At 36.7% G+C, this 16,902-nt stretch overlaps 3 protein-coding genes across 3 annotated transcripts; all 3 read right to left on the minus strand.

Annotated features, from left to right (window-relative positions):
- Positions 1-1,752: 1,752 nt before the first annotated feature.
- Positions 1,753-4,096, minus strand: LOC148584704 (uncharacterized). The gene is made up of 5 exons (XM_088518582.1): positions 3,785-4,096; positions 2,706-3,698; positions 2,399-2,617; positions 2,172-2,303; positions 1,753-2,091 (listed from the first exon to the last, which is right to left on the minus strand). Exons 2-5 carry the CDS (start codon positions 3,354-3,356, stop codon positions 1,753-1,755), a joined length of 1,341 nt encoding a protein of 446 aa, XP_088374708.1. The 5' UTR covers positions 3,357-3,698; positions 3,785-4,096.
- LOC148584705 (uncharacterized) lies at positions 3,486-5,914 on the minus strand. The gene is made up of 3 exons (XM_088518583.1): positions 5,882-5,914; positions 3,785-4,816; positions 3,486-3,698 (listed from the first exon to the last, which is right to left on the minus strand). The coding sequence occupies exons 1-3, from the start codon at positions 5,912-5,914 to the stop codon at positions 3,486-3,488; spliced, it is 1,278 nt and encodes a 425-aa protein (XP_088374709.1).
- Positions 5,915-8,018: 2,104 nt separating this feature from the next.
- On the minus strand, positions 8,019-8,967 carry LOC148584706 (homeobox-leucine zipper protein HOX3-like). The gene is made up of 4 exons (XM_088518584.1): positions 8,872-8,967; positions 8,326-8,547; positions 8,106-8,185; positions 8,019-8,040 (listed from the first exon to the last, which is right to left on the minus strand). Exons 1-4 carry the CDS (start codon positions 8,965-8,967, stop codon positions 8,019-8,021), a joined length of 420 nt encoding a protein of 139 aa, XP_088374710.1.
- Between the last annotated feature and the right edge of the window lie 7,935 nt (positions 8,968-16,902).

Here is a 16,902-nt window from a genome sequence, read left to right on the forward strand (position 1 = left end):
CTCCGAGGGTGAGCTAAGCGATTCAGGATCGAGCTATCCAATTTGCAAATGTGGGAGCAAAACCGTTGTCAAAACAACATCAACAACTAAAAATCATGGAAAAAGGTTTTATTCCTGTGTAAATTATGTGGTAAGATGTGTTTGAGAATTTATTTATTTATTTTCACATAAATTTGCTGCTCTTCCCGTTATGCCTAAATCATTTAATGATGGATTAAAATCTAATTTGTATGACCCTAATTTGTGTGATTATGCAGAATGAAACAAATCGTGGTTGCAATTTTTTTAAATGGGTTGAACTAGATTTTTGTGTGTGCGGTGATCGACTGATGTCAATGTTGTTGGCGTGGCAGCACGATTTGAAGTCCGAAAGGGCAATGGAAGTGTTGAAATGCAAGATTGAACTTGCTGAGTACAAGTCAAAAATTGAAGTTGATGCTGCTAATTTTGCACTTAAACTTGAAAGGGTTGAGAATAAGTATCGTTCGATGCAGCTGAAGTTTCGGGTTGCACTTGCATGTTGTTGGTGTCTTGTTGCTGTATTGTTGTGTTTCCCTTTTTCTAATGGACTTGCATCAAAGCTGATGTTAAGCAGCTGAAAAAGACAGTTTGTTGTCTTTATTTGTATCAGACTTGTATCAATTGACCATATGGTTATGTTTTTTGTACCCAACTTTTGTGTAATATTTGGCATGGTTTGTATGAATTTTCTTGGTACAAATTTAGAAGCATCCAAATTGATTGGTTCACTAAACTTTCCAACCCACTTGTGACCGCAATTTCTTTTATTGCTTGATGTTGTGTTACCTTCACTTGGGAAATAAAACATTGGCAAAATGTTGTCAATTGAACTCAATTTAAATCCAAAAGTATTAAAAGTTACATCATCCACATGTACTCAATTTAACGTAATTAATACCACAAGAACACTAAATGTATAAGCACTTGTAAATTAATCCAACTATCAAAATCATAGGAAACACTATGTATAGATAGTGTTTAGTACTTAAGAAATTATACCTCAACTCAATTCCAAAAGTATTAAAAGTTACATCATCCACATGTACTTAATTTAACCTAATTAATACCACAAGAACACTAAATGTATAAGCACTTGTAAATTAATCCAACTATCAAAATCATAGCAAACACTATGTATAGATAATGTTTAATACTTAAGAAATTATACCTCAACTCAATTCCAAAATAACAAGTAGTAAAGAATTTATAGCAAAAACTATATGTAGATAGTGTTTAGTACTTAAGAAATTATACCTCAATCTAAATCCAAAAGTACTAAAAGTTACATCATCCACATCCATAAAATACATGACCATCATCTACAATGTGTCCATTACAATGTATACACAATACCCCAAATACTTACAAGCTGTAAGTGGTCAAACACAAAACACAATAAATTTTACACCAAACAAGTACATGACAACCATCTAGAATTCATCCATTACATTGTTTACAAAAATAGCCCAAAGAGTTACAAACCGTTGGGGTATAATTGTTTACATTGTTTACAAAAAATAGCCCAAAGAGTTACAAACCGTGAGTGGTCAAACACAAAATAAAGTTGACACCAAACCGGCACATGTCCAAAGAGGTCAATGATTACAGTGTTTACAAAATACATCAAACAGCTACAACGTATAATAAAGTTTAGTGTTTACAATGCTTACATACCACCCCAAACACAAAAAAGAAATAGGTTAGTTCACACATTCTTTCATCTTGTCATGGTCAATGCATTTTCTTCTTCCCTTTGTCCATTCTTCGAACATGTTCATCAAAACCTGGTGGATGGTTATCAACTGTCCCTTGGCCCTTTTGTATGTCGAAATCATGCGGGGCTGTTCTAAATGTCATACCGCCAACTCTGGGAGGACCCCAAGAGCATAATGGTCCACCCCCTGGAATTGGTGATGGCCCAGTAGGACTGCCAGTCAGATCAACAACAAGCTTCTGCCTATTGCCAGGTTCTCTTCCACTTCTAACATGTTCCCTCAGCCTACCACTTGCTCTCGTCCTTGTTGCCAACCCTAGGGTTCTTTTATCCTTGTTCCCAAAAATGGTAGATGCCTGCATTTCAGCAAATTATACAATTAGGCCCTTATATTTTTTTGTGACTCTTAATTACATGGATATGAAGAATGACTCACATTTTGTTTGTAGGCATAAGGTGTTCCTGTTTTGGCTGGTTGGGTGGCAGCAGGTGCATTTCCTGGTTGGGTGGCAGAGGTTGCTACTCCCACAAGCTGTGATGCAATATCTGAACATGGCCTTAATGCAGCCTGTGTTGGAGGGTGGGATGCAATATCTGATGCTGCCCTAAATACAGGCTGGCATGAGCTGTGAGGTGATGCAGGGGGGATGCTGGCCTAAATACAGGCTGGCAGGAGCTGTGAGGAGATGCAATATCTGATGCTGGCCTCAATGCAGGCTGTGAGACATGATCTGATGCCGGCTGTGAAGGTCTTTGAGTTGTGGTTGTTGAACAACCACCAGTTGCTGATCCTCCTGCCCTTTGTGAACCTGATGGTGTGTTCACTCTTCCCCTTTTCCTGCTGGTAGTTGTAGTGGCAGGTGAAGATCCATCCTGCATCAACTGACAGGAAAAATGAAGAAATAAATAAGTAATTAAATATGTAAATAAATTTAGTGAATTAAACAATAATCAGCAATTGAGTAGATACCATGTCCAAATTCCAGTCAGTTGATGCATTATCCCTGTAGTACTTTTTGACACGTGCCCTTCTTTCATCTTGTCTCTGCCTAGCAACACATGACCTCTTGTTGTGGCCAAATTTCATGCAGTACCCACATTTATTTTTCTGCCCCCCCTTTCTAATTGTATTAGGATTTCTTGGTTCATCAACAGACCTATCTCTTACTTTCTTAGGTCTACCAGGAGGTGCCCTAGCCTTGGGTGGCTCAATCTTTGGTTGGCTGCTTCTAGGCCATTGCTCTTCACTTGGCACAAGATAGACAACGTGGTCATAAGCCTTGAGGTACTTTTCCTTGCCATAGTACTCACTTACATACTCAGTTGGTTCCCCACCTTGGTGTAAAATGGCAGAAATTGCATGCGCACAGGGGATACCAGTCACATCCCATTTCCTGCAGCCACAAGTGCCAGCTTCCATATCTACAACAAATTTTCTCCCAAGGCACTCCACCTCAAACATACCCTGACCGGCATATGTACACCAACAATTACTGCCTGCATCTTCTTCTTTTTCTAGCCTCTTCCTAATCTTTGGCCCTAAGGCCTCCTCCATTGAACTTATCAACTCTTTCTTCCTCACATACCTTCTCATCAACTTACATCTAATCCCTTCCAACATGCTCAAGATTGTCTGGTCACGGAATTTTTTGATCCATGAATTGAAACTCTCACAAGTATTGTTGTGTAAGAGGCTGGACTTACAATGTGTATTGAACCATCCCCTACACCAAGTGTTAGGATCTATCTTCTATAGGTAAGCACGCGCATCCTTGCTAACCATCTTCAGCTCATCAATTACTCCATAGAACTCATTCTTTGTGTATGATGCGGCAGCTCGCCAAAGAAGGTCCTTCAATAGCACCCCCCGATGACCAGCGCTTCTGAAATTCGCGTACAAGTGCCTAACACATGTACGATGCTCAGACTGCGGACATACTTGTTCTAGGCTTGGAATTAGGCCCTGCACAATAGTTGAAAAAAAATAATTAGTTGCATTACAATAAATACTAAATTGATATGAATAATAAATGAATACAAGTATTTTACCTTTTGTCGATCCGAAATGAAAGTCAACCCATGTGGAGTAGGGCCAAGATCTGCAACAAGTGCCTCAAGAAACCATGTCCAGCTATCCTTCGTCTCAGCCTCTACGACAGCCATTGCAATAGGGTACATGTTGTTGTTGGCATCCCTGCCCATAGCAGACATCAACTGCCCCTTATACGTTCCCTTCAGAAAACATGCATCAAGACCCACAACAGGCCTACACCCTTCAAGAAAACCATTCTTCATGGCTGCCAATGAAATATAAATCCTCTGAAATCTGCATGGCACCTGAGGCATTGGTCTCTCAACCATCAATAGCAAACAACTACCTACATTAGTGCTCCTAACCATGGAGCAATAATCCCACAACCGATGGTACTGCTCATCAAATTTTTCATAGATTGATTCTCTTGCTTTTTTCCTAGCCCTATACAGAGAACTGACATGGACATCCACATTATATTTGGATTTCACTTTTTTTTGCAACACATCTATAGGCATGTTTGGCTGCTCCCTAAAAGAATCCATGCAACACTCAGTAATCCAACTTGAAGTGACCATATGATTGTGGTACTTCCTGGAACAGTTGTGTTTGGGCCTAAGGGATACTAAAAGGAATGTCATCTCATTCTCCAACTGCCTCCCATATACCCTATACCTACAATTTGTATCTTTGCAAATAATCACAATCCTCTTCTTTTCATTTTTCTTGAATTTCAGATCCTTCCCTCTGATAATATTGTACTGTCTCACGGCTTTTCTAAATTCAGCTTCATCATGAAATGTATTCCCTACAACCAATGTCGGATTATCCATATCAGTGGGATCAAAAGGAACTCTAGTGGTTACATCCCTACGGATTCTGTGAACTGTACTATCATCATCACTAGAAGGGGGTGATTCTAGATGATCACTATCATACTTCTCTACACTATCATCACTTTCTTCCCCACCCTCCACAGCCCCACCCTCACCAGCATCCTCACCAGCATCACCCTCCACAGCCCCACCCTCACCAGCATCCTCACCACACTACAAGAAATTAGGTCTTTAGGGGCGACTCAAAGTCGCCCCTAAAGGTTCTAAAGTGGACGCTGTTGCCAACAGCGTCGACTTGTCGACCCTAAAGGTGTCGACGCTAATAGTCCGACCCTAATGATCAAATGTATGATTATCAGGGTCCACTTAAAAGTCGACCCTAATGATCACTTTTAGCGTCCACTTTATCGACCCTAAAAGTCACAATGTTTTGACCCTAAAGATGATGTACACGGAAGCGAAAGTCGACCCTAATAGGCAAGCATTAGCGTCCACTTTTAGTTAACCATTATGGTCCACTTTGTCGACCCTAATGGTCCTTAAAAAAAAAAAAAAAGAATAACTATCAGCGTCCAAACTAAAGTGGACGCTGATAGTTAACCATTAGCGTCCACAAAGTAGACCCTAATGGTCCTCAAAAATTAAAAAAAAAAAATAAAAAATAAAAAAAAAAATTAACTATCAGCGTCCAAACCAAAGTGGACGCTGATAGTTAACCATTAGCGTCCACAAAGTAGACCCTAATGGTCCTCAAAAATTAAAAAAATAAATAAATAAATAAAAAATAAAAAATAAAAAATTAACTATTAGCGTCCAAACCAAAGTGGACGCTAATAGTTAACCATTAGCGTCCACAAAGTGGACCCTAATGGTCCTAAAAAATTTTAAAAAAAATAATCTGCGATCGATCGCACTTGGAGTGCGATCGATCGCAGTACCAGAAGGTTTTCGACATTTTGCGATCGATCGCAGTTGGAGTGCGATCGATCGCAGTACCAGAAGGTTTTCGACATTTTGCGATCGATCGCAGTTGGAGTGCGATCGATTGCAAAATATAAAAAACCTACTTGAAAACCCTCTGGTACTGCGATCGATCGCACTCCGATCGCACTTGGAGTGCGATCGATCACGGAACCAGGGAACACTGGTATGAGTAACAGACATCGGCTAACTCCTAACCACAATACTTCTAACATATATCAATAACAGTCGCACTAATACATGTTAATTATGAGCAAAAGGAGAGGAGCAACATAGCTAGGTTGTCTGTTAATGAACCATTAATCCTTTAATCAATAACAAATTTTCCATCTTTCAGAACCAGAAACATCAAACACCAAAATACCCAAATAGCATTTATCTTTCCCTCCACTTTCTCGGCAATCAAACCAAGGGTAAACTGAAACCGCACTACCAAAAAATCGAAAGAATACAGTCACTAATCCAACCCCAAATTCACAATGGATACAAACACATCAAACAAAACCCAAAAATTAACACAAAAATTGCAAAAATTTAAAGTTTAAAGAGGTCTAATGAAAATAGGGACATAAAAAAACCATTAATCCATTAATCCATTTGTCTTCTCTCTAGCGAGCTCAGCTTCCTACAATAGGGACATAAAAAAACCAGATCTAATGAAAATACATTAAACCACACCACACTACAGTATAGAACAACATTAATACCCACAGCCAGTGTTTGGAAATGTATAGAAACTAGCTACAAGCAGATGAACAGAAACTTCAATAATAATCCAAATGTGTATATTATTATCCAAAGGTTATTACTACGATGGTCATTTTTCAATCAAGCCTTGTCCATCAACTTGAGATTGGATAAGTAAATTTTAGAACTCAGGAAGCAAATCCCACAGCATTCAACAACAAATCTTAAAACCAAAAGCAAATTCCTAACATGTAAACAACTTTCAATAAAAAAAAGAAAAGGACAAAGCAATGTAAAAGGAACGTAAAACATTTTTCATGAAGTTTATGGGCAGTCGATTTCCATCCATAATGAATTAATTTGACTCAAACCAGATATTCTAAAACCCAATAAAATTAAATATAATGGATAGATGATTCATCTTTTACACCCATCAATTGCTGGCCTGAGGTGGATTGTTCTACACTCTTTAACATGGAAAACTTCTAATAACTACATAAATAAAAAGAATTCGTATATAAATTGAAATCTTTAAAATCATATGCTTTACAGAAAGATAATATACTCCTAATGTATACTACCACCTGCAATGATTTGACATCTTTACGCTAACAAAATATGCAAGATAACTCCCTCCCTATGGAATGGTTCTTTCCCAAGACAAGAAATAAATAAAAAGCAAACTTTTTTTCCTTTTCCTTCTTGGAGATCGTTAAACTTCAAAACCAAAACATTAACAATGTAGGAAGAGAAGAGAGTTGAACAAAGTGTGTATTATGCAAGACAAGCAATAAGAAAAATACAATCAAGAATATCTGTACATAATGCAATCAAGAATATGTGTATTAAAGTAATCTTAATCTCAAGGTACATAATGCAATCAAGAATATGAAAATAGAAATTTGTTTTTTAGTTGACTGCACTATTGCCCTTCCCCATCAAATCAATCAAAATGAGAATCTTCTAGAAAGGGATATAGAGGTCAAGAACTTAAATAAACAACCAACTTCTTTAGCAAAACAAGACAAGACATTGACATTTTCTTACTCCTTTTTGATGTTTTTGGATACAAAAGAAGCTCACCACTAACAAAGAAGGCATCTGCTCAAGGAAAACAGAAAGGGACAACTCAAACCATATGCCAAACAAAATGCAGCAATCAGAGACTACAAACCTAATAAGCAGAGCATTAATCTGCAATATGGTTTTTTCATACCATTTGACAAAATTGACAATACTTGACATTTTTATATTATAAGAGAATATTGTGAAACATATGAAAAAGCACAAACTATATATATATATATATATATATATATATATATATATATATATATATATATATATATATATATATATAATCGTGTTAATCTCTATAAATCTTGAAATCTTTGGTGGACTAATTAAACTCAAGATCTCCTCCTCCTTAGAAAGGAAGAGATCTCTGAGCTAGGAGGTAGTTACATTTGGTTAATTAATTATAAGGTCATTGATAAATTTTATATATATATGCACATAAAATTTGGCAAGGAGTTGTCCATATATATGGACTTTGAGATGAAAAGTGACTATCATTTCCCTGTAAAATGACCAAAGCAACCCTAAAATGATCGATATGGGACAATTATGTTAGATACTACATATGTTCCAAGAAAATCTTATGCTCAAAAGGGTTAGCTTTTTACTTTACAAAGAGTACGATTTATACGGGTTAGTATCAGATTCAGATTATATACTATGAATATTATTATTCCGTCAACCTTAAATATCTGTACCCAACCAGCACCAACAATATTGAATTTCACCACAGCACATATATATTAAGGTACAGTACCTGGCCCTACGGTTCTGAAACCACACCTCAACTTGCCGTGGCCTCAGCTTCAATTGCATAGCCAAAGCCTCTTTCTGTTTCTGTAGAAAAAAGCATAATATTAATCCAGACGGATTAATTAAAGATCAGCAACAAATTAATTAATATTGATAAAACCATTGGCCAAAAAGAAAAGAAAAATACAATACAATCATATTCTTTTTTTGTCCCCGAAACTTACAGGGTTTAAGGTGTGGTTTTGTCTGAAACTTTCTTCAAGGAGACGAGATTGTTCCTTGGTGAGGCAGAGTTTCTTGCGGGGAGGGCCTCCGTTGCTGCTTTCCTCTTCATCATCCATATTCATCGTCATCCATTCTTCTTCTGCTCCTCCTGATGGTATTTGGTTTATGTCCAAGTCCCTCACTGCACAAACCCCATCACTTTTTAACATTATATTCTTATTCTTTCACCAAAGAAATAACAAAAATTGTATAAATTAATCAACCGCGCGCTTATATACATGGAAACTATCTCTAATATTTATGGGATATGAAAGAAGACAAATATGGAAGAAAAGAAACAACATCCATGTTATTAGTTACTTTCACCATAGTCATTCACAATTGCAGCTCATATACATATCAAACAAGATTAATATACTACAAATCAAAAAATTAACCAAATAAATAAGTCACAAAAACCAAAACCCATAAATAATTACTCACAAAATCACAAACCCAGTTCACATTTCAGCTTCAATCCAATCAAGAACCAAACTTTTCATTACCCGGGACCGGCAAACGCCCGGTCGGAGCTTAACGAATCCGAAAGCGAGCCCGGAATGCCGCTTCATCATCTCGGCCTGGATCTCCGGCGCCGACATGGTCGACAAATCGGAGGGACGGAGATCGAGCTCCGGCGAGGGCGTCGATTTCTTGCCCCATTGCTTCCAGGCGTCGTCCTCCTCGTCGTCGACGACGTCGTCGAGATCGTCCGTGATGTGGACCCTTCGGTTTGAGGCCTCGGCGAACAGGGAGGTGAGCAGCAGGAGAGAGATCGAGTGAGAGGGGGGTTATTTTTGAGGGAGAGAGATCGAGAGTGAGAGTGATGAGGGAGGTGAGTGAGAGAGGGTGAGGTGAGTGATGAGGGATTTTGGTGTTTTGAGGATTGGGGGAAAAAAACGCGGTTCATAAAATTTTTGTCCAAAAATTTCAGAAACTGCGCCACTGGTAATTGGCGCTTTATTTTTCGCACTCGTCAGCGACGACTCTTAAGAGTCGCCGCTGTTTGGACCAAATAGCGGCAACTTTTGTTGCCGCTAATTACTTTAATTTTTAAAAAATAATTTTAATTTAAAATGTAGGGTCAATTTGAAATTCTATAACATTTATAAGGGTATAAAAGTCATTTTTCAGGAAACATATAATTCAGAAGATATTTTTTTATAATTTATTAATAGCTTAAATTTTTTAAATAAAAATAAAAATTCACCAATAATTAAAATAAAAATAACGATCAATCAAACTAATTCGCTAGGATCAATCAGATGTTCATATACACAAAAATATAGGAAATTATATATATATATATTCACATTTGCTCTTATCTTCACATTTAAATAAGAATAAAAAATAGAAAATTTCAATAATGGTATATAAATCGAACTAATTCACTAGGATCGATCGGATGTTCGATCGAACATTTGATCTTATCACGATCAATCGAACTAATTCATTAGGATCGATCGGATGTTCGATCGAACATTTGAATCTATCACGATCAATCGAACTAATTAATTATGATTGATCGGATATTCGATCAATCTTTCAATTTCAATTGTTTCAAGTTTGATCGATCATTTGATTCTATCACAATAAATCGAACTAATTCACTAGGATTGATCGGATGTTCGATCAAACATTTGATCTTATCAGGATCAATCGAACTAATTCACTAGGATCGATCGAATTTTTGATCGAATGTTTGATCCTATCATGATTAATCGAACTAATTCACTAGGATCGATCGGATGTTCGATCAAACATTTGATCTTATCACGATCAATCGAACTAATTCACTAGGATCGATCGGATTTTTGATCGAATGTTTGATCCTATCATGATTAATCGAACTAATTCACTATGATCGATCAAATGTTTGATTGATCAATTGATCCTATCACAATAAATCGAACTAATTCACTAGGATCGATCGGATGTTCGATCAAACATTTGATCTTATCACGATCAATCGAACTAATTCACTAGGATCGATTGGATGTTTGATCGATCGGATTTTCGATTGAACATTTGATTGATCATTTGATTCTATCACGATCAATCGAACTAATTCACTAGGATCGATCGGATTTTTGATCGAATGTTTGATCCTATCATGATTAATCGAACTAATTCACTATGATCGATCAAATGTTTGATTGATCAATTGATCCTATCACAATAAATCGAACTAATTCACTAGGATCGATCGGATGTTCGATCAAACATTTGATCTTATCACGATCAATCGAACTAATTCACTAGGATCGATTGGATGTTTGATCGATCGGATTTTCGATTGAACATTTGATTGATCATTTGATTCTATCACGATCAATCGAACTAATTCACTAGGATCGATCGGATTTTTGATCGAATGTTTGATCCTATCATGATTAATCGAACTAATTCACTATGATCGATCAGATGTTTGATCGATCAATTGATCCTATCACAATAAATCGAACTAATTCACTATGATCGATTGGATGTTCGATCAAACATTTGATCTTATCACGATCAATCGAACTAATTCATTAGGATCGATCGGATGTTCGATCGAACATTTGAATCTATCACTATCAATCGAACTAATTAATTATGATTGATCGGATATTTGATCAAACCTTCAATTTCAATTGTTTCAATCATTTGATCTTATCACGATCAATCGGACTAATTCATTATGATTGATCGGATATTCGATCAAACCTTCAATTTAATTGTTTCAAGTTTCATCGATCATTTGATCCTATCATGATCGACTGAACAAATGTACTATGATCAACCGGATATTTGAATGAACCTTTAATTTCAATTGTTTCAATTTTGATTGTCACTTGATCCTATCATTTCATTGTATCACTATCAAAGTTGTTGTACATTATTCAATAAAAATTAAAATAAAAAAAAAATTAAATTCTGCCTCTCTTTTAACATTATGTTACTGCGATCGATCTCATATTGGGTGCGATCGATCGCAGTCACAGAATGAACACGTTTGTACATTCTGTGACTGAGATCGATCGCAAATTGGGTGCGATCGATCGCAGTCACAGAAAGTACACGTTTGTACATTCTGTGACTGCGATCGATCGCACCCAAGGTTAAAATTTTATTTCGTTATATTTAACGGTGCATATTGTGTCACTTTATTTGAAAATTTTAAACAATGTAGTGATATATACAAAATTTTAGTGGATGCTATTGGGCATCAAATTTTTTTTTTTTTTTTTTTTTTTTTTTTTCCTGCATACTCTTTAGGGTCGACAAAGTCGACCCTAATACTTAAGCATTAGGGTCGACTCTAGAGTCGACCCTAATGATCACTCTTCAGCGTCCACTATTAGTGGACGCTATTGGTGGTTAAATGTATTTTTTTTTAATTTTTTTTTTTAATTCCTGCACACACTCTTTAGGGTCGACTTTGTCGCCCCTAATACTTAAGCATTAGGGTCGACTTAAGAGTCGACCCTAATGATAACTCTTTAGCGTCCACTAAAAGCGGACGCTATTGGTTATGAATATTAGGTTTTTTTAATTTTTTTTTTAATTCCTCCCCACACTCTTTAGGGTCGACAAAAGTCGACCCTAATACGTAAGCATTAGGGTCGACACTCAAGTCGACCCTAATGATAACTCTTTAGCGTCCACTCTTAGTGGACGCTATTGGTGGTTAAATGGATTTTTTTTTTTAATTTTTTTTAATTCCTCCCCACACTCTTTAGGGTCGACTTGAGAGTCGACCCTAATGATAACTCTTTAGCGTCCACAAAAAGTGGACGCTATTGGTGGTTAAATGTATTTTTTTTTAATTTTTTTTAATTCCTGCACACACTCTTTAGGGTCGACACTCAAGTCGACCCTAATGATAACTCTTTAGCGTCCACTCTTAGTGGACGCTATTGGTGGTTAAATGGATTTTTTTTTTAATTTTTTTTAATTCCTCCCCACACTCTTTAGGGTCGACTCTCAAGTCGACCCTAATGATAACTCTTTAGCGTCCACAAAAAGTGGACGCTATTGGTGGTTAAATGTATTTTTTTTTAATTTTTTTTAATTCCTGCACACACTCTTTAGGGTCGACTCTCAAGTCGACCCTAATGATAACTCTTTAGCGTCCACAAAAAGTGGACGCTATTGGTGGTTAAATGGATTTTTTTTTTAATTTTTTTTAATTCCTCCCCACACTCTTTAGGGTCGACTTTGTCGACCCTAATACTTAAGCATTAGGGTCGACTCTCAAGTCGACCCTAATGATAACTCTTTAGCGTCCACAAAAAGTGGACGCTATTGGTGGTTAAATGTATTTTTTTTTAATTTTTTTTAATTCCTGCACACACTTTTTAGGGTCGACTTTGTCGACCCTAATACTTAAGCATTAGGGTCGACACTCAAGTCGACCCTAATGATAACTCTTTAGCGTCCACTCTTAGTGGACGCTATTGGTGGTTAAATGGATTTTTTTTAAAATTTTTTTTAATTCCTCCCCACACTCTTTAGGGTCGACTTTGTCGACCCTAATACTTAAGCATTAGGGTCGACTCTCAAGTCGACCCTAATGATAACTCTTTAGCGTCCACTAAAAGTGGACGCTATTGTTGGTTAAATGGATTTTTTTTTAATTTTTTTTAATTCCTCCCCACACTCTTTAGGGTCGACTTTGTCGACCCTAATACTTAAGCATTAGGGTCGACTCTCAAGTCGACCCTAATGATCACTCTTCAGCGTCCACTCTTAGTGGACGCTATTGGTAAATAAAATGATTTTTTTTTTTAATTTTTTAATTCATCCATACACTCTTTAGGGTCGACAAAGTCGACCCTAATGATTAGGCATTAGCGTCGACTTGAAAAGTCGACGCTAATGATCTTTTTCCCGCCTTTTGAATATTTCCCGCGAGTATATTAGGGTCGAGTTATTAGCGTCCACCTTAGAGTGGACGCTATTATTCATCTTTTGGGTCGACTATTAGCGTCCACTTGGATGTGGACGCTAATACATAACTATTAGGGGCGACTTTCAAAAGTCGCCCCTAATAGTTGAGTATTAGGGGCGACTTTATAGTCGCCCCTAATGAGTCGCCCCTGATGACTCAGTTTCTTGTAGTGCCAGCATCACCCTCACCAGCATCACCAACATCCCTAACATCCCCAACATCCCCATCCACATATGCATCTTCAACAACCCCTTCAGAATTTCCAACCCCCTCATGGATGTCCCCACTAGGAACAGTAGCATCATCCTCAGAATCAACACAATCTGTATCATCACTAAGCATTGAATCCCAGAAGGCATCCTTCCTAAACACAGCTGCCCTCTCATTCTCTGAATCCTCCTCTTCCTCTTCATCAACTACATCATCCACTACACCATAACTTACTATATACAACACTACCAGATCATGATCTAAATGTTTGGAAACCATTTCATTCACATTGTAGTCAGATGGCATAAGTCTTAAGCCTTGGTCTAAAGGCAATCCTGGTAAACTATAATACACAAGGTCCCCAGACCTATAGCCATATCTACTACACACATCCTCTATGTCAGAAAATGTCATCTTGTGCACATCATACGGGTTTGGGTCATGACTAACATTACCCCCAACATAATGAATCCTACATTGCCTGTTAAAAACACCCCCATAGTGCACCTCAAACATGATATAACGTGTACCCATCTCGTATCCTGCCACATTCATTACATTGAAAGGTAGTTTAATATTATAGCCATAGTACTCATATTTAGGGTTTATGAATGCACACAAAGTTAGACATTTGAAATAAACTAAACAGAAATTTTTTAAAGTAATCATTAATTGTTGTAAAATCCATCAAGGTAAATATTAAACCAAAGTACAAAACCCAAAACAGCACACAAATGACCCAACCCTAACTCAACTCAGCATATATTTAGGGTTTATGAATGCACACAAAGTTAGACATTTGAAATAAACTAAACAGGAATTTTTTAAAGTAATCATTAATTGTTGTAAAATCCATCAAGGTAAATATTAAACCAAAGTACAAAACCCAAAACAGCACACAAATGACCCAACCCTAACTCAACTCAGCATATATTTAGGGTTTATGAATGCACACAAAGTTAGACATTTGAAATAAACTAAACAGGAATTTTTTAAAGTAATCATTAATTGTTGTAAAATCCATCAAGGTAAATATTAAACCAAAGTAAAAACCCAAAACAGCACACAAATGACCCAACCTTAACTCAACTCAGCATATATTTAGGGTTTATGAATGCACACAAAGTTAGACATTTGAAATAAACTAAACAGGAATTTTTTAAAGTAATCATTAATTGTTGTAAAATTCATCAAGGTAAATATTAAACCAAAGTACAAAACCCAAAACAGCACACAAATGACCCAACCCTAACTCAACTCAGCATATATTTAGGGTTTATGAATGCACACAAAGTTAGACATTTGAAATAAACTAAACATGAATTTTTTAAAGTAATCATTAATTGTTGTAAAATCCATCAAGGTAAAAATTAAACCAAAGTAAAAACCCAAAACAACACACAAATGACCCAACCTTAACTCAACTCAGCATATATTTAGGGTTTATGAATGCACACAAAGTTAGACATTTGAAATAAACTAAACATGAATTTTTTAAAGTAATCATTAATTGTTGTAAAATCCATCAAGGTAAATATTAAACCAAAGTACAAAACCCAAAACAGCACACAAATGACCCAACCCTAACTCAACTCAGCATATATTTAGGGTTTATGAATGCACACAAAGTTAGACATTTGAAATAAACTAAACAGGAATTTTTTAAAGTAATCATTAATTGTTGTAAAATCCATCAAGGTAAAAATTAAACCAAAGTAAAAACCCAAAACAGCACACAAATGACTCAACCCTAACTCAAAGTACTCAGCATATATTTAGGGTAAAAAGAACTACCCAGCCCACAATTCCAGCAAAGTAAAAGCAACCAACCCCAATTCCAGCAAAGTAAAAACAACCAACCCCTAAGTTTCATCAAAGTAAAAACAACCCAACCCACAATTTCAGCAAAGTAAAAACAACCCAACCCACAATTTCAGCAAAGTAAAAACAACCCTAAAGCATATAATTTATCCTAATTCATATCACAAACACATCTTTTAATACAATTGTCCCTTTAATAAAAATTATCCATCTTACCCCTGTACTCATAGCAGCCACAAACAAACCACAAGGTTTAAGTAGTAATTTCAAAACCAAATGTAAGAAGTGTGGTCGTGGTCCCGTTTTTTCCTATACCCAAATGACTACATTACCCCTAAACCAAAAGCAACAACTGAAACTCTCTGCCAATACACTAAGCACAGTTGTCCCTTATAAGGTCAGCAACCAAAAATTCTATGTTAAAGCACGATCACTTCATTCCCTTACAGGTAATGGAAGGGACCACTTTACTACTTTATTCATAGTATAAACTCATGGTGCTACTCACGTGGCCAACACAAGTCGAACCTAGGGGACCACATCTACATCAGACAAAAGAACAACAACTTCTAACAAAACAAACGATCCTAAACAATAAACACATGACAACTTTAAACGCATTGTCTGACAAACACCATAAATAATGACCCACTTCAAATAAATAAAACCCTAAACTAAAATCTCCACAAAATCCATTCCAAACGCGTTACATGCAAAACCCCCAAAACATCCGATACAAATTGTTGGTCAAACACAAATCTCAGAAAATTTATAACAAACCCTAAATGTATATTTTCGGGATAACGAAACTTACTTGATTATCGTGGATCCCAAGTGATTTAGATGGGATTTCTGACTAAACCATTGCAGATCGATACCCAAACTCCAGCCAAAATGGTTCACCGACAACGAAGACGATGGTTCGCACGAGCAGACCCTTCTAGAAGCGTTTGGGAATTTTGGCTCGATAATCTGCGGAATTAGGTTTTAATTTTTACCACTTTTTGAAAGCGGGCAGTTTGGGAATTTCGGTTAGCACTAACGAGGGCAAAATGGGTAAGCAAGCCGAAAATTATCACGTGAAAATCACGTGAGTGGGCGTCCGTTAGGCTTTAACGATTCATATGGACGGAAGGGTGTTATGTGAGAGAAAAGCAAAGTTCAGGGGGGCTAATTGAGAGATTTGAAAATTCAGGGGGGGTTTTTCAAATCGACTGGAACTTCAGGGGGGTTTTCTGAAGTTTCCCCTAGAATATATCATAAAAGTACTCATTTATAGTAAATTATTATATAATTATTAAAAATCAGCTTTTTAATATCCGAAGTTAATAAAATAAAAAATAAAACTATTCATCACGATTCACGTCAGCACCGTCGTTTTCCACTACGCATGACGGACCATCCAGATACAAATGACTGGTTACCACGCATATCAACGGCTAGAATAAACGCAAATCTCAGACCGTGTCTTGTCTCTTCGTCAAAGACTCAAAATATCCAACTTCAAGTATCCTGACATTATTCCTCAGAAACTCATCGCACGCGCACACGTGTCTGCAGACTGCAGCCC

The sequence above is a fragment of the Corylus avellana genome, chromosome 7, assembly GCF_965113065.1.
Source record: "Corylus avellana chromosome 7, dhCorAvel1.hap1.2, whole genome shotgun sequence".
NCBI classification, from domain to species: Eukaryota; Viridiplantae; Streptophyta; class Magnoliopsida; order Fagales; family Betulaceae; genus Corylus; species Corylus avellana.